Source organism: Chionomys nivalis, chromosome 13 (genome assembly GCF_950005125.1).
Source record: "Chionomys nivalis chromosome 13, mChiNiv1.1, whole genome shotgun sequence".
NCBI classification, from domain to species: domain Eukaryota; kingdom Metazoa; phylum Chordata; class Mammalia; order Rodentia; family Cricetidae; genus Chionomys; species Chionomys nivalis.
In genome coordinates, this window is record NC_080098.1 from 47167958 (window position 1) to 47187365 (window position 19408).

Below are 19408 nucleotides of genomic sequence, written 5' to 3' on the forward strand. Positions count from 1 at the left end.
TGGGTGGAATTATGGAGTGATTACATTCTTGTCATCTACGACAGAAATGTGTCTCCAGCCAGAATTTTGCCAGAGGATGCATGAAATTTGTATGTGCTCCTTTCTGGGAAAGGAGCATCTGAAGAAGCTGGGGAGGATAATTTGAGAATTCCCATCTTGTAGACTGACACCGTCGCCCACTCCGTTTGTTTAAAAGGAAGACCAACGGTTTCCCAGAAAAAAAATCTCCCCTCTCAACTCAGAAGGCTTTTCAGTGTGGAACTTATCTGTTCTTCAGGGTAGCTGGATGACAGTCAACAGAGGCTCTCCAAGGCTCAAATTAGAAACAACGGAAATAGAAGACGAATGCAAATTCAGACACCCACGGCCCTGTGTTCTCTTCACAATCCACTCCCTAGCACCCTCAACCAGCTTCTCCTCGGGAAGTCACTTCGTATCCCCTTTTGGTTCCCATGAAGAGACAGGCATTCTCAGGCACCCAAGCCCCTGAGTAGATAAATGAAGTGTGTGTGTGTGTGTGTGTGTGTGTGTGTGTGTGCATGCGCGTGCGTGAGTGCGCGCGCGCACACGCGAGAAGACATTTTCCTTGGAAGCATTTCTGGGACATGGTGAAATGTGGGTAGATGGACGAGTCAGCTGTCCAACAGACCAGGGCCTGAAACTCCAACTACACAAATCTATGCGAAGATACGGAGAGCAACCAGGACAGACAAAAAGAGCAAGTCAGAGGCAGGTAACTTACTTCTCGGAGGAATCAAACGCAGCAGGACACAAAAGAAGCCCAAGTCTCCTACCCAGTGTTAAGTCAAAGACTAGGAACTCACAAAGGTAGAGAAAGGGACACCAGAATAGGGACCTCGTGCTAAGCACTGACTTGGGAGGAAACTGTTCTGCACTCAAAACAGGCTGAGGGTGCCACAGGACCTTTCTCCCTTTAATGTGGCAAGGGTCCAGGGAGCCTGTGCTCTGGATTCTTTGCAATGCTTTTGCATCACAAGCAGCACAAGTATCCGGGAACCAACAGGGCCTATGAAGGAGTGAGGAACTAGAGTGACAAATTCTCAAGCTAAGGATTTTCAGAGCTTACGTCATCCCTAATTAGACAGGTGAGGAAACTGACTGCTTCCGTGAATGAAGAACTCCCACCTCCCTCCGCCACCCCATTACACCATTAAGAGTTACAAAAGCAGGGCTGGAGATGGCTCAGCAGGAAAGAGAATGTGAGGCTTTTGCAGGGGACCCGAATTGTATCCTTCAGCTCACAACAGCTCACAGCTGCAACTCTAGCTCTGGAGGATCTGCCGCCTCTGTCCTCCATGAGCACTGCGTTCACATGCACAAACCCACGCACTGATACACACAACCACACATAGATAAAATAGCAAAAACAAAAATGAGATACTAAAGTCATTGCTAGCAGAAGCCCAATGCCCGTCTCAGAACCTTGCACTCAGTCCCCTGGCATCTTTCTTTGCTCGATGCTTGGCGCTTCTGCTCTCCCCCATTCCTCTGGCTTAGATCTGAGCAGCCTAGCGGGGTCCTAGCTCCTTAATGTAGAAACACACTGATCTAAACTGTGAATGCTGTGTGATCAAGGCGCTGGATTTGCCGTTGTCCTTGGAAGTCCTTGTCCTCCTTGTAAAAATGGTCAAGACCCTGGAATTATAGATGAAGTGCTGTGTGCTCGAGTGTGTGCTCATGCATGCACACATGCTCAACATTTTCCTTGGAAGCGTTTCTTACTTGTCTGTTTATTTGTCTTCAGAAGATCAATGTGGTCAGCTAAGACATGGTTTCCAGAGAGGTCAAAGACTAGGACCTGATTCCCCCTAAGTGACATTGTGGGCACCAGCCTAAGGCCAGCCAGGATGGGAGGTTTATCACGATCTTGTAGAGAAAATACTACGGCTTACATTTCAGGGGCGATAAAAAAAAGCATTCATGGGCCAATAGCATGCAATAGCGGCGCCAGTCCCAAATACAAGTAAAAAGGGAATTTTTTTAAAGTGGAAGACCTTAGAAGAATTGTTAGAGAGACAATGATCATAGATAAAAGGGACTAAGTGCACTTGTCAGCTGGGGACAGCTGTGACCACAGACTCTTCTCCTGGGTTGCAAAGAAGTCGGTTCTCCTGCTAAATCATTACTTTTCCCAATTGTTCTTACTTCTAAAGAGACTAAGCTGGGGGCAGGGGTTGTCTCTTCTACTACTGAAGTAGGCGTTGACTTGCTAAGTGATGGAAAGCCCGTGATCACATACCTTAGAAATATTGTTTCTATTCTTCCCATTGGCACCATCTCGGAAAGAAAAGGAATCCAGGGCTGTGGAGGTGGCTCTGTGGGTAAAGGGACAGCCTTGCCAGCATGAGGACCTGAGATCAGTCAGCAGCACCTATGTGATGGTGTGGTGACCCATATCAGAAAGGCAGATTCCTGGGTCTCACTGTACCCACAGAGTAGTCTGTTTGGTGAGTTCCAGGCTAGTGAGTGAGTGAGCCTGTTTTTTTTAATTTATTTATTTATTAAGATAAATAAACTAATGGCTGTTGGCATCTGAAAAGCCACACTAAAGGTTGTCTTTATATAAAGTAAGGGTATGACTGCTCCAAATGGTTGAGGGGAAGGTTTCTATTGCAGATATGAGGGAGAGTACAAATAGAAGCATCTAGAAGAGTCTAGAACAGGAAGAGAAAGTAGTACACCGCATATGGTCAGCAGACTGGACCAGGCCATGGGAGGAGAGAGAGGAAAACAGAGAGAGGGGAAAAGAGAGGGGAACGAGAAAGAGAGACCAAGACAGAGGAGTTAAGAGAACCAAGAGGGCACATGGCTAAAATGGCAGGGTTATATAGAATTAAGAAGCTGGGATAAAGGAAGCCTTTGAAAAGTTTAGGGTAGAGGGCTGGGTGAGAAATGCCAGGATGTTAGCATGGATTCTGTCATTGGTGTTCATGAAGCTGAGAGACCCTGGAGATCGACATGTGCTTTGGCGTGCTAGTAGGTCCACAGTCAGTCATTTGTCCAGAGTCTCTGGCCTCTATGTACATGCACACACAGGTGTATACACACTGCATCCCCACACACATGAACATACATATGTGAGCGCACGCACACACACACACACACACACACACACACACACAGTCCATTCATAGGTCCAACCAAGTGTGCTGAAAATACATTTTAATAAGAACCGGTGCAAGAGAAAGAAGCACCTTCCCTCATACCAAGAGTTCCTAGTGACCTGGGAAGCCACACTCTGGGGCTTGGATTGTACATTTGACTTTCAAGCCTTTTCAACATGCTGGCAATGAAGTGTCCTGCCCCTGCCCATCTTCAGGGCCATCCCTCAGCAAATGTGTCAAGAAAAAAGTCTTGACATTTATTAGCCATTAGTCTCTGCAACCTTTCCAGCTTCAGGCTGCTGAAAACACTGAGCTTGTGGCTCTCAAATCATACTGCCTGCCCGGCTGTGAAATCCTTTTAACCCAGCCCTTTCCTCCTTTTGGCTACTGCCATGCTATGGTGGAAATCTCATAGCAGATAGCAGATGATAATGCTTCTAGGAACGAAACTGAAGCAATTCCTCTAACACAGGTATACAAGGTATAGAATGCACCACTAACTATGGGATAAAAAGCCTTATCAAATAGTAACCCACTGATGAACGGTGTGAGAAGGTAGAGAGAAGTGACTTTGTGTGTATGTAACTATAAACTGAGGTGCTGGGCCTTTTCCTTGAACTCAGGGCAAAGTTTAAGAAAGGGCAAACAATCCTGTCTTTCAGACAGGTGACATAGTTATCAACACAGAATCTCCCCAAATATATATTTTTTAAATGTAGACAAGGCTTCTCTAAGAACTGTAAGACCATTTAACAAGTCGCTCTACTTACCACTAAAAGAAAAAAAGACAGCTAGAGGAAACTTCAGTTTCTACTGCAAAATATTTATTGTTGAGAGAGAGAGGGAGAGGGAGAGAGGGAGAGAGAGAGAGAGAGAGAGAGAGAGAGAGAGAGAGAGAGAGAGAGTAAGCACAGCTGTTCCTTGGCTCATAGTTGCAGTCATGTAAGAGATCACTTTACACTGGGACTCCCACAAGGCCCTCTGAGAAGCCAGGAACCACAGGCTCAGTTTTCATATACGCCAGAGAATTGGTTTCAATCCCTTCTACACAATTTGCAAAGTCCTGGCTAATGCAAACCATGCCAGTTTCATTTCAGAGAACTGCAAACACAGAGAAGCTAAGGATTTTCACAAAATGTTCCCTCCCCAGACCGGAGTGTGGGCAACTAGAATCACATTGTGAAGCCTTGGAGAAACTCGAGGCCGCACCACACGGTGCTGCTTGGTCATGAACGTTCCGCGTCACCTGGGCTGTCTTGTGAGAGGCAGTTCTTTCTCACCATCCCACCTCAGACCTTATGTGGCTGTCCCCGCTTGGCTTCCTTCTGGCCAGGAAAGCTTTGGCGAGTTTTCTGTTTTTGTAAAAGCCAAACAGAAGAGCTCAGGGAGATTCGATCTGACAGCGAGTTTGAGGTCTTCAAATCACATTGTGTGCCTGGCTGTAGAATTCTAATATTATAATCAAGACATAATGTTTCTGTGAAATCTAATTTGGGCCAAGTAGTTACAAGCCATGGGCACTGTCAAACAAGAAATTTCATAATTCAAATAGACCATTTATCCATTTGCTACATTTTTGAAAAGTCCTCGATGGGATTTGAGTTTTTCCGTTTTCTTCTGTACCCGTCGAAGCATTGTGTGGTGGGCAAAGTGTCTGTCTTGGCTTTGGAGACCTCTGCCTTGACACAGGACTCTGGATCAGCCTCTCCTACCAGGGAAGTAAAAGATCATTTGAAAGAGATCTTGGCTGCTGTGATGGCAGAGTGACATGTTCTCCTTCACTAAAAAAGAAGATCTCAGGCCACCGAACAGCAAAGACCTGGAGACATGGGCCATCTTCGGTGAAACTAGAGACATCTGCAACTCCAGCTATAACATTTAAAGACAGGGCAGACACAAACGTGGTCACCATCCTGCAGAAGATGACGTGCAGAAGGCTTGAACCTGAGAGCTGATAGGGAGGGCAGTGCTGAGCAATCAGCCAGTCTGCCTCCTCTGACACCCCAAGTGCCAGGTGATACAGCCATGTGGACATGCAGTGTGCACGTGTGCGGCTGGGGGATGGGCAGAAGGTGGATTGGAATCTGGGAAGCTAATTGACCTCTCCACTCTCTGTACTGAGGAAAACCTCCACAGTGGAGCATAAGAGCCAGAGGTAACCCCTCTTCACAGTGTGCCCCTCCCCTCACGGACCCCAGAGATGCAAGAACAACACACATCTAAAGTTGGAAACAATAGCACCTACACTTCAGAGAAACAGCTGGCGGGTACTGGAGAAACGCAGTGTCTTAGCTAGGGTTTCTATTGCTGTGAAGAGACACCATAATCACGGCAACTCTTATAAAGGAAAACATTTCACTGGGAGTGGCTTACAGTTTCAGAGGTTTAGTCCATTATTGTCATGGTGAGACGCACGTCAGCATGCAGGTAAACATAGCGTGAGAGAAGGAGCTGAGAGTTCTACATCTTGATCCACAGGCAGCAGGAAGTAAACTGAGGCACCCTTCCTCCAACAAGGCCTCACCTACTCCAACAAAGCCACACCTCCTAATAGTGCCACTCCCTATGAGTTTATAGGGGCCAATTGTATTCAAACTACCACACACAGGCAAATATCAGGAGGGGGATCATGCGTCACTCAGGAACAGTGTGCACTATTCAACTGCAAAACATAAGGAGCGCCCACTATAGACACGCATGAAATCATGATAAAACATAATGCAACACCATACACAGGTGTGTTCTATGAAGCGATGCAGCTGAACTGGAAAGGGAAGAAAAGGGAGAAAAATAAACGTTTAATAGCTTAAGATGCTCATGTGTGAGAATAGGGATTCATCAACATCAGAAATTGATGCACTAGGAAGTAGCGTGGCAGGTGATGGCAGACACACTCCGAGATGATCCCGGTATACCATGTCCTTCTGTTTTCTGATCCCCTTAGACCTGGGTATGTACCCTCATGCACACTTTACGTGGTCCTGTAGGTCAAACACAAGCCTTCATGAGTGGAGGCAGGGATTCTACCAACATCCCTGGGCAACAAATTTATATCGTTTAAGCCGCTCCGTTTGTGACATTTTGTGATGGCGTCCTGAATTGTCTAATACACATCTAGTCCTCCTGCGAGTTTTGTAGCAGAGCATAATGCTTTCCAAGTTTGTTTTATTTCAAAAAAGTTATTTTAAAACTTAAAATACACATGCTTCGTGGATGAGAACAAAAAAAAAATCTAAGAGCTTAATATAGTTCAGGAGAACAACCAGAAACTGCTGTTGCTGAGTAAATGCATATGTATCAACGGGGGAAGAACACAGCAAAGCCAGACCTGAGGAGGGCACGTACTTTCAGATGCACGGAAGAAAGCTTGGAGAGCATTATTTATAACAGAAAAACTGGGGACAAGCCCAATGTCTGATAATTACATGAGATTAGTTATATAACACCTATACATTGAAATGTTATGGGTCATTTAAATGAAATATGATAGTTATTTAAAACAATTTTAGAAGAAAAATTAACACCCTAAGAAAACACTGTTTTGCTAAGGAGAAAATGTCACAGAATATTTCAAGCAACACAAATCTAATATGGGAGGGTGCTTGTGTTTATGAGTGAATTCTAGTACTCCCCCTTTTCCGTAATGGCCACAGACCACAGACAGCATGCTTCAACTATAGACAGCCATTGGCTTTCGGCAGAGAGTGCTGTTTCTCTTTTGTTTCAGAGAGAAGGAAGGTGGGGTTGTTGGTATTTCTAGTATTAAGCTTTTGAGATTCCCCATCTGCGATCATCTTTCCACTGAACCTAAAGACAAGGAATCATGTCATGAAATTGCCTGTCAAAGAACTCAGGCAGTCCAGATGTAGACGCGGTACCTCTAGAAGTGGTCTGGATACTCATTTGTGATGACCAAGGTGCGTTCCTCTCTCCTCACGCCCCGGCCATTTGTCTCAGAGCTGTTGCCTTAACTGAACTCATGGAGGAGCACTTGTCCTCAGATGTGCTATGGAATGGTCTGTTGGGTGCAGAAAAAGGCGTTGAGTGTTTCTTAAAACAAGCCCTCTGAGCTCACACCACCTAAATTCCAGCCGTTTTTCTGGGGAAAGACACATCCCCTCTCAGAAAATGCCTGGGGATACCCATACTGAATATGTGTGGCTGACAAGAGCATGCAGAATTGATTTCATGTTTATTAACTAAAGCAACCAAAAGTAAAGTTTAATATGATGAGCTGAGCAGCTGGAGATACACAAGAATGAAACAAGACAGTGTTGTGAGCATTTGAGAAGGCTGATATAGAGCAGCATTGCATCTCAAACTCACCAAAGGGAAGCTAAAAACTCAGAACTAAGCCACCACTCACATCAAGCCACAGCCTCCCCACTCAGTGAGTGATCATTTTATCAATGATGCTGTATCCTTTTGTGGAACCTTCTCTAATACTTCTGGCTGTCTGGAGATTAGGGGCCAGGCTTACAGCTCCTTTGTCCCAAACGGTACTTGAGATGTTTTCTTCTTAGGCACTTAGCCAAGGCTGAGTTCAGTTTCTAAACCAGGAAAAACAGATCAAGTGAGTTTTATTGGTTGAACTGAGTCCATCCCTTCCCCACAAAAGATATGATGAAATTCCTAACTCTCAACATCTCCACATGTGACACTATTTAGAAACGGGGTCATTGCAGATTTCATTAGTGAGGTTAGGGCGAGGTCATGCTGAAATACTGTGGCCCATTGATTCTATGTGATTGAAGGATAGAAAAAGCACAGACACATGAAGACATGTGGCACTAGGGGCAGAGAATACCACGGGATGCTAGACATCAAGGAAACGCCCTCCCCAGAACCTTCAGTCACCAATCTCTGGTGTTCGTCTGTGGCACCCCTACCATAAAAGACTATGGACAACTTGGCTCCAATAATCTTGAATGAATATAACCAACCTACTACACAGTCAATCTTCTTGGGAATTATGATGAATAATGATAGCTGCTGAGTTTCCTGTGCATAAAAACAACTGAGGAAATGTTTCATTTTTGTAAATCAGAGTAGTGAGCTCCCTGCTCTTGTGGGTATTGCCAAATATAGGCGATGCCCATATAGCAGAAAGACCAATGAATTTAACCTTTCTCTATGAAGAGCTTAATGCTAGAGGAGCCTATAGGTATGACACTCAACTCTGTGCCTTATGGCCTCTGACTGAGCTTTTCTGAATACGTCTTAAATAAAAATGCAAATACTTATCAAGTTGTGCTACAAAATTCAGCATGTGGCCATTAATCTCCCTTGTGATGTATTGGGAAATATTCTGGGCCCTGTGACACAGAGTGTTGCCAGTGCTTCCAACACAAAGAATGAAGAAGGACGCTTAAAAGAAATCCCAGACTAGATCAGAATTGAGTATAATAGAAGGTTATTTACTTAGGGGTAGACTCACAGATTGCAGTCCTCTGCTCGATTGGGAAATATCAACCGAATCCCACAGCCAGAAAAGAAGCCAGAAGCACGTTGTACATTGACATTTGTATATAGAGGCCACGCCCAAGTGGGCAGATAACTAAAAGGCTACTTGCTGTAGGAATTCCTATAGCAACTCCCCCTTTTGTTTAAATAAGAACAAATCAGGTATAAAAATTAGAATTACAACAGCATAAACAATATCAAGCAAGAAACATGTGATACATGTTTAAATGACTATCCTATCCTAAGGAGTTTAAGTCTTGTATTATAAATAACTTGGCCAAGTCATGAGAGGAAAGTAAGTACAACTATCTAGTCTTCAACCCCATCAAAAACCAGAGAAGGGAAAGAATATTACTTGAGTAAGCAGGAAGTGCAATCAAGCAAATTCCAAAATGTGCAACAAATGACAGAAACAACTGACTACAAAGACTCATTTGCAACGTTGGAGCAACCAACTTTGGCTAAAGCCTAGAGTAACTGACAGAACATTTTCAGAAGCAGGAAATTTATCAAAACCATCCTACCCTATCTTGGCAAGATTTGACAGTCTTTTTTCTTGTATCCTGCTTGTCCTATCTGAACATCTTACATTTTGACAGTGGTCGATGCATGGGCAGTTTCTTGCCCAATGGCCAGTTCTGCCAAGAAGAAAACAAGCTCCAAGTGGAGTGTCTTCGGTGCTCAACATTCTCTCAGGAATAGATCTGTGCTGCCAGGAGCAATTGTGTCTTACATCAAAAGAACCCTAAGTTATTTAAATGCCGTATTCTACAGCTCTTTGAAGTGGTTGAAGATTACCTATTTATGCAGAATACACTCTCTATATATCTAAAGAACCTGATTAGTCTAACTATAAGTATGACAAACATGGATGACTGACTATTGACCTATGAATCTTAATACCTATATAACTTAAAGTCTAAGACTTCATATTAGAATATTAAACAATCTTTAAACAACTGTGCAACAAATGAGGAAATGATCTCAAAATGTAAACAACATATACGTATCTTGGTCAGAGGTAGAAATGTATATTATAATATGATAAATATATCCTAAAATAATATTAATATACAAAATGTCTTAATCAGAGGTAGAAGCAGGCCTTGTTTCTTTGGTGTCCTCCATTCCCCCCTTCCCCAGCTCTTACCATCTTTCTGCCTCCTCTACTACAGCCCCCAGGGGAGGGATTTAATGAAGACATCCATGTGTTCCTGGGTCTCTCACTCTCTGCACGTTGTCTGGCTGTGGGTCTTTGTATTAGTTCCCGTCTCCTGTAGGAAGAAGCTTCTCTGATGATGGCTGAGCAAGGCAGTGATCTATGAGTTTAGCAGAGTGCCATTAAGAGTCATTTTATTGCTAGGCTCCTTTAGCAGAGGAACAGTATTTGGTTTTCTCCTAGGTCCCTGGCCTAGCTAATCTCAGGTTCTTGGCCACCTCAGTAGTGTTGGAAACAGGCTCCATTTTATGGAGTAAGCCTTCAATCCCATCCGATATTCACTGATTATTACCACAAGCTTTGTGCCACCATGGCACCAGTGCATCTTGCAGGTAGGTCATCATTGTATATTGAAGGATTTGTACCTGGTGGTGCTCATCTTTCTCCTCTGGCAATGTACAGAGTACCTCCCAGTACCATGGATACTGGTCCACCGGGCTGAAGGTTCTATGCAGCACTAGCTCAATGTCTTCATGTCAAATGAGTTGTGTAGGTGTTGTCTTCAGCAGTATGGTCTTACCATCATAAGTCCAGTTATTCTAAAGAAAGGGTTAGATTGGATTTATGCTTTTTGCATTATCTTCTTAAGTCTATTTTCTTATTCTGCAGGTAGTCTCTGATATACTGCTTAGTGGAAAACTTTGAAAATGGAAATGTGTGTGCAGTTAGAACATACAAACCACTGTGCTGAGCACCCATCAATGAGCACTGGCGGTGGGAGTTGCAACAACCAACACGCCACAGGCTTTTCAGTGTCCTCTGTCTACTCACGAAACAGCTCCTAAGATAAACTACTAGTCACCATTTGTGATAAAAATCTGAGGGTGAGAATGAGGGTTCTGGTTAGCACACAGCTGGGCTGATAGAAGGCTTGCTTAGCGTCCACAAAGCTCTGATCCCATTCACAGGACCATGCGAGCTGGATGTGGCACATATCCAAGAGCTTAGCACTGGGGAGTAAGAGGCAGGAGCATCAACTATTCAAGTCATCCCTGGCTATATAAGTAAGTCTGAGGCTAGCAAGAAATGCATTTGGCCCTGTCTCAAGCAAAACAAAACAACAAATACATAAGCAAATGTCCATAAACAAAGAAAAAAAATTGAGGAGAATTTTGGGGCTTACAAATACTGCTGGTGGGAATGAAAATTAGTGAAGCCACTGTGGAAATCAATATGGAGGTTCCTTTAAAAATTATATCTGTCACATGGCCCAACTATCCCCGGGTATGTACCCAAAGGATTCTAAGTCAGTTAACCGTAAATCCTGCACAATTGTGTCCACTGAAGTTAAACTCATAGTGGCCAAGTTATAAAATCAGCTTAAGTATCCATCAGCTGATGGATGAATGGATAGAGAAAATCTGATATATGTATATAGCCTTAATAAACCAATAAACACATAATGGAGTTTCATTAAGCCACAAAGAAGAGCAAAATTGTCACTTAGGAAAATGGGAGCTGGAGAGCATTATAAGGAAAATAAACCAGGCTCACAAAGGTAGACAGAACATTTTCTTTCAGGTGTTGAATTTAGAGAAAAAGAAAGGACATAAAACTAAAAGGAGATGTGGTAGGGAATGGAAGAAGAGGGCAGGGGCATGAGAGTCTAAAGGAGAGGTAAATATCATCAAAGTACAAGTGTTTAAATGCTATCATGAGCCAGGCAGTGGTTGTGCATGCCTTTAATCATAGCACTCTGGAGGCAGAAGCAGGCAGATCTTTGTGAGTTTGAGGCCAGTCTGGTCTACAGAGGGAGTTCCAGGACAGGTTCCAAAGCTACAGAGAAACCCTATCTCAAAAACCCAGAAAAAAAAAAGCTATAACGAACTCCCTCTTTTGTATTGTAGATTAGTATGCGCCAATTACACACACACACAAACACAAACACACATACATACACATTCATGAACGTACACACATGTGCACACACACAAAGAAACAGGTAATTTTCAATCGGGCTCCGAATATAGACAGTTTTCACGTGGTTGACTCGTTGGTAGGGCTCTCTTCTACACTAGTCCAATGACTTAAAATACACTGTTGTTCAAACCTTGTGAAGTCTGCCTCGTGGAGACCAAAAGGCAGTTTGGTTCATGTGCTGAGACTTATCTTCTATTTAAATCACTTGCATCTCCAACTGCAGTTCGCGTTTCCTTCAACAGCATTAAGCCCTAGCATGTCACCCTCTCTCTGTTTTCAGCCATGAAGACTGGAAATCTCCACACAGAACATTAACCACGTAGTTAGAGCTCGCAAGGTAATAGATCCTTGGAAATGGCAGTGGCAAAGCCTGCCGGGGCTTCCTACCATGACAATAAAGCATTGTAATTCCTTTATTGAACCAAGAGCATTTAAGTCACAAATACATCTATGCAGAAAGCCATGGTGTCAGCGTCTCAAATGGATGACTGAAGGAACCATTCAGTCCCAGCCCTGATGGGCCCTGGTGCTAACAGCGAAAATAATAGGCTAGATTATCAAGAACTGCTGAGACCCAGAGCAATCAATGACACCTCCTGATTGCTGATCTGAGCTGTGATCACTCTTATTTCACATGCAAAGCACACTGCATTAGCAGCCAGATGGCAACTTCCTTTTCCTCGCTGGACTTCCTACTGCTTCCAAAGGCACTCGCTTGCTTTAGCTCACTTTCTCAGACCAGACTAATAAGGCTTCGGCCTGCTGACAAGCCTGAGCACAAAGAAAAATGAGTCCCAACAAATAAGCAGAGCTGTTTATTGGATTTAATAAGAGGAAAGGAAAAGAAGTAACAGTTTAGGCACCCGTGTGTTCAACACCTCCGAGTCTCCTTTTCAAACCCCGAACTCAGAAACCCTCAGCCTGGAATAGGCAACAGAAGACAACTGCTCAATAAGCTCCATTCATTTGTTACCACTATATGACAAGTTATACTTAAATTAAGTGGCTTGGAAGATATTTTTTTATTTCTTTGTTTCTCTCTGTGAGTCTCACCTGGCTCTTCTGCTTTGAGGTCTCACACACGATGAGGCACATGGACCACAGGCATGTGCAGGCTTGACTTGGGAAGGATTAACTCACGAGCCAGTTGGCAAGAGTCAGCTGCTCCTGGGCTGCAGGACTAAGTTCCCTGCTTCCTCAAGAGCACTGGCCAGGGGCCTCCTTCTGTTCCTTGCCATGTGATCCTCTACACGGTGGCTCATGACAGAAAAGCTGCCTTCTACCATCAGGTAAAGAAAACTAAGCAAGGGAAGTAGAACCCTGTAGCTGTTGAACTCTTCTGCAAACATGTCCCAGCGGAAGCATCCCTCCTAAAAGGAGGCTGTTCAACAAGAATATGGGTACCAGGAAGCAGGGCTGCTATCTGGGGGCCAGTTTTGAGGTTGCCTGACATCTGTACTATAGATCTACTACCTTTAGCATCTCACTGGATTCTGCCTTAACTTCTACCCTGAAAGAACATGTGACCTCTTCAAGCATCCAGTGCCTTCCATTTTAATACACTAACTTTTTAACTGGTTCGAATAATTAACCCACCTTCCATTGGCTTGATCTCTGAGATGATTTTAAGAACCTAGAAAGTCTCAAGAGAACCTTAATTCAAGATGTATAGGAAGGACTTGTTTATAAACAAGAATTTTGAAGTATTCTGTATTGAGTGTGAAACATCCCCCAAAAGACTCGATTGTGTATTGAGTGTAAAACATCCCCCAAAGTCTCATCATGTGTTTGAATACCCGATTCCCGGCTACTGATGCTGTTTGGGGGATGTGTTGTGGAACCTTACACAGGCATCCATCCTTGTCACACTGTGGTACAACACTATCATCTATAAACGTGTTGAGATCCATAGATGCATATCGGACATACCTGTAGGAGGTGAAACCTGCCTCACTTGGCCTCAAAAAGCTGAACTCCCAGTAGCTGATCCATCCCAACCTGTATAGGAAATATAGGGATCAGTTAGATGGTTCAGTGAAAAAACATACTTTCCCCGAAGTCTGACATCTGAGTCCAATCCCTTTAACCTACACGGTGAGAGGAAGAGAAATGACTCTTAAGACTCATCCTCTGACCTCCACACACATGCGCACACAAATAAACAAATGTAAGGAGGAAGGAGAAGGAGATACCATCAGAAGCAGGGTATGGTGACACACGCTTATAATCCTACCATTTGGGAGACAGAAATAAGGTGGCTACATGTTCAAGGCCAGCCTTGGCTACATAGTGAGTTCAAAGCAAACCTGGGCCAGATGGCAAGACCCTTAAAAACAAATAATCCCAGACTGGGGAAATCGTTTATGGGTAAAACACTTGTTGTGCAAGTATGAAAACCTAAGTTCAGTCCTCCAGAGCCCATGTAAAGCCAGAAGTGGTAGGAAACATGTCTAACCCCAGGACTCCTACGATGAGATGGGAGGAAGAGACAGAATCCACCCAGAACATTGTAGGTCCCTAGCCTAGCATTTGAATTGGTGAATTATGAGAGACCCTGTCTCAATCAAACAAGGTGGAAACAAGGACACCTGAAAAGGCCTTCTCCTCTTCACATGTGCACCATGGTCTTCATGTGCCCATACTTACACACAAAACATGCATACACTCACATACACATCATACATACACACAACACAACACTCACACAAAAGGATATATGCATTTATGATTCATGTGTACATACATACATATATCCTTACATACATATATAAACAAACCCAAAAACAAGCGAAGAAGGCAAAAAAAAAAATACATTACTGCTGTAGGAATTCCTACCACTAGTATTCTTTAAGTTACCCACCCACTTGGGTGTGGCCTCTTATACTATATATGCCAATGTAAAGAGCGCTTCCGGCCTTTTTTTTTTTTTTTTCGGTTGCAGAATTCGGATGCTGTTCCCCATTCCAGCAGAGGATTGTGATCAATGAGTCTACCCCTAAATAAATAATCCTCTATTATACTCAATTTCTGAGCTAGTGTGGGATTTCTTTTAAGCGTCCTTCTTCACATTACAGATCTGATGAGGATACCTAAGAGTGTGTTGTCACGGTTTGACGATGTAGCTTAAGTTGTGCTAGGAAAGATGGCTTAGTGGTTAAGAGTGCTTACTGCTCTATCATGGGGACCAGAGTTCAGATCCCAATGCCTACTCCTGCCATTTCAACTTCTAGGGATCTATTGTGTCTACACACACACACACACACACACACACGTAGAAGTAAAATAATTATTTTTAAGGAAAGATAGTTTTAATCCCTCTGTGTTGGAAAGAGAGGTGGTTTAGCTAGTAAGAGCACATTGTGATTAGGTAAATGCTTTTCTCATGAGTAGGGATCAGCCATTGTTGGAACTCGGCCCCTCTTCTCATCTTTCTGCCCTTGCTAGTTTTGTGTTTTATGCTACATATAAGTTCATGAGGTTTGTCCAACATTGTCACTTGACCCTGCACTATCCAGAACTATGAACTGAAATAAACCTTTACTTTCTAAGACACAGACATTCTGTTAGAGCAACAGAAAATGGGTCAAGACAGCTGTTTCCCTGGGATGTTCTTCTGAGAACCACTAAGCAAGCCATTATTAGTCCTGTAGAGATACATACTGAGATTTTGTACAGGGATATACCAAATGTAAATCAAGCATGTATTTGGATATCAAAAGTCCACCTCAAATCTAAAGCATTTGGGAGTACAGAAATATTTTCACAATAAACCTAAATTAGCACCCAAGCTGCAGACTGAAGATTTCCCAAGTCCAAGGACAATCGGGGCAAGCCAACTGATATCACCAGTCAAAACAGACAGTGCGATCTATACTTCCAACTCCACTTTAATATGTATGATATATATGCAATATAGGTAAAAAAATAGAAAAATAAATTATTTGTAGATTAAATTAAAAAGAAAATTAAAATATCGTCAACTACTCCCATTTATGCAATGTTTATATTTTTTTGTTGAGCACTGTATTCTGGCTCCAAAGTAACAAAGCCAGGGATCATCAGTACATTGTACTCTTTAAGACTGTATAGAGTCACCCATGGGTACCACGTGGATTGTTCAGGGATGCCCAAGATCCTTCTGCAAAGCAGTTCATGCTGCTATGCACTTTGAAAATCATCTCTTGCTCATTTGCAGTACTTGGTAAGATGTCCGTGCAAAGGGATGTTATACTGTGTTGTTCATGGAGCAAAGGCTCTGTTCATTTTTAGTATTGGCTCAATTTCCTAATATTTTTGATCCACAGTTGGTCGAATCCACAGAAGCAAACCTGCTGGTAGAGGGCTGCCTTGCTCATACTTCACAGAAGCACATCTTAGCAAAGGAAGAGGAGGCATGGGGTTATTTCTTCCCCGGACATCTCTTCCTAGAAGAAAATGCACGGGGCCTTCCCTGAACGTGGGGGGTGTAAATCCTCACAGCTTCTCAGCTGGTCTCTGGTGAGACGTGAGATGAAATAAGGCCGATCTACGTCTCTGCTTCTGGCCTGACTTAATGACTTACTAATTGCAATTGACTGAACACCAGGCATCAGCTCTCACGTGTCAGGACTCATTTCTGTCACCATTCTGCCTCCATTGTGTTCTATCGAGAAACATGCAGGGAAGAGTCCAACAGGTCACCAAAACATGACACACCCAAGGCCAATATTACAATCCAGAAGATGAAGCCAGATGGTCTGAGAGCCAGGGGGACAGGAGCAGGGAGCTGCAAGTCAAGCAGGCACTACAGGACGAGTGACTGAGGTCACCAAGCTTCAACTACGGTTATTGCACGCTCTTATTGACGTATGAGTGAGCACTGAGGACAATTCCAAAGAGCCAGAGTCGGGGTGCCAAATTAAGGGATTTTGAAACAGAGCCACTGTCAGATAGGCCCAACCCTTCTTCCTTTCTGAACATCGCTAATTTAACCAACTGTCCTCCATGCGTGCTGTTGGACGTGTGACAGTCAGTCTTGATTGTCAACTTGATTGGCTTGAGATCTACCTGGGAGATTAGTAAAACACATTCTATTTTGGGAAGCAGCTCAAACAGGTCTATTTTGTATGTAGGTAGCACCATTCAGTAGGCTGAGGGTTGGGATAGAGATATAACAAGGATGGGAAAGAAAGGAGAAGGCTCAACAGTCCAGACATGGTTCTCTCTGCCCCTGTCTGCTGGGAGGTGAAAAACTGTGGTGGCCAGGTCTTGTCAAACTTGACACAAACTAGAGTCACCTGGGAAGAAGGACCCTCAACTGAGGAACTGACCCAATTAGACTGTTCAGTGGGAATGTCTGTGGGGCATTTTCTTTATTGCTGATTGATGTGGAAAGAACCAGGCCACTGGGGGTAGTTTTAACCATGGGCAGGTAGTCCTGAGCCAGGTGGTGGCGGCACACACCTTTAGTCCTAGCACTTGGGAAGCAGAGGCAGGCAGATCTTTGAGTTTATGGCCAGACTGGCTTTCAGAGCCAATTCCAGGACAGTCAGGGTTACACAGAGAAACCCAGTTCTGAAAAAAAAAAAAAAAAAAAAAAAAAAAAGAATAAGTAGATAATTAATTTTTAAAAATAAAGAAAAGAAAGGAAAAAAGAAAACTAACCAAGCCATGGGGCGGTATTTCTTCATGGCTTCTGCATCAGCTCCTGCCTTTGGGTTCCTGTTTTGAGTTCATGTCTTAAAGTCCCTGGATGATGACCTATTAAGTATACCAAGAAAAAAACATTTCCCCCCAGTTTGCTTTTGGCCATGGTGTTTATCCTGACCACAGAAAGCAAGCAGGATGGAGGCGTTGCTCTACTATGAGGCCTACCACGATGTCCAGCCTTACCTCGGGCCCATAGCAATGTGTCAGCCAAACATGGACTGAAACCACGAGGCAAAATAAATCTTCCTTCCTTCTAAATAATTTCTCTAGGCATTAGTCACAGGCAGCGATGCCTCTTCCTGTAATCTTCCAGGCACAGGTGCAATGTTGTGCGTCTATAAAATGAAGCACTAGGGGGACCTAGTAAAACACTTGTCATGTATAGAAGAGGCCCTGGGTTCAATCCCCAGAACCCATGTACAAAACGAAAATTCCACCCCTAGTGATGTGTGCTTATAACCCAAGTGCTAGGGAGGCAGAGACAAGAGGATCCCTAGTGTTTCCTGACTAGTCAGACAGCCAAACTGGTGAGCTCCAGACCACTGTAAGGCCTGTCTCAAAAGCGAGGTGTGAACACTAGAGATTGGCCTATGGCAGGCCTACACACCTCTATGTGCAAACATGCACACACACACACACACACACACAGACACACACTACTAAGCGTAAGAAACATCTATTAAGTATACTGAATATAGTACTGTGCACCAAGGACTCTTCAAGGGACCAAAGAAAGGCAAATAAGTGGTACTCCTTGCTCTCAGGAAGCTCGCTGTCCCCATTCACTTCAACCCTCTGTTTAGAATCTGATTTCCAGTTGTGGTGAAAGACATGTAATGTTAAACTCACCGTGGAGCCGTTTTTAGTACACAGTGTGGTGACAGCAAGCGTATTCACATTGCACAATCAGCACTACCATCCATCCATAAAAGTTGCAAAACTGAAACAGGGCCTGGAGCAGGGTGCGTAACTCACTCTCCACGGAGACCAGCCTCCTTGGCACCTCAAACACCACTGTGGGGTTAGTCCCCCAACGACAGGAAGCCTGGCAGTGTACGAGCTAGCTCCCTTACCTCCTCACACCCAGTGCCCCTCCAACTCACACAGAAGAGCAGGGTGTTGGATTCAGCCAATAACCTTTGCTTCCAATCCCTGCTCATCGCTGTTGGACGAGCCTGATAGCAGTCTGCTCCTATTCCCAAAGTCCTGGCTGCTTGCTGGGACAGATTTCTCCTCCTTACACTGTATTTATTACTGGGGTGTGAAGCACAGCCTGCAGATCCCTTCCGTGCTTGCCTGCTATGAAGAGCCTGCTCCACCGTTTAGCTTGCTCTCTCTTAAAGACACTTGATGGTCGTTGGCCATTGCTTAAAATGGGGTGAGATGCTCCCCACCCCCAGGTCTCCCAGGATCTCTCCTGCTCCCTCTCCTGCCTCCCAGGGAGTGGCTCTTGCTATGGCTGGTTTGCAACTGTGAGAAAAGCAGCAACTTAACTCTTTGCCTCCTGCAACCACCATGGCTCTTTCCCAGACAAGAACTGCTCTCTCCCCGTTAGATCAGCAAATTGATAGTTACTTTAAAAAAAAAAAAAAAAAAAAAAGCAACAACAAAAAACTGTCACAATAGGAGACCAAACACTGGCAACAGATAAAACAAAAGGAGGCACCGAGCTCTTTAATTAAGACTCAGGAAAGCATGGGAAGCTTAGCTTTGAGTTCCCCTGCTGTGTCTCAGCCTGATTAGCTCCACTGCATCTGCTTGCTTTCCTGGCCTCCATCTGTACTTCGAGGGAGAACCGTATTTGGGCTGCCCTGATTCTCTGGGAGACAATGCTAAGGCATCAGCTGTAGCTAGACTAACAGTGATGCGTGTCGACAGAGTGTGTTCGGTGCTCCCAGCTTCGTCGACACGTAGACTCCCATCACCTTACAGGTACCTGGGATTAACTGGTACCTGCATGGCTGGCCGCAAAGAAATGCTCACTTCCAGGAAA

General features: G+C 44.1%; 1 protein-coding gene across 2 annotated transcripts in view; it reads right to left on the reverse strand.

Annotated features, from left to right (window-relative positions):
• The window catches only part of Cdkal1 (CDK5 regulatory subunit associated protein 1 like 1), a 633981-nt gene that overhangs the window by 43861 nt on the left and 570712 nt on the right, over positions 1 to 19408 (reverse strand). For both annotated transcript variants that reach the window (XM_057788043.1, XM_057788042.1), the window contains exon 17: positions 13657 to 13725. In XM_057788043.1, the coding sequence (XP_057644026.1) occupies positions 13678 to 13725 (48 nt within the window). In that variant the 3' untranslated portion in view covers positions 13657 to 13677. The remainder of the gene's footprint in view (positions 1 to 13656; positions 13726 to 19408) is intronic.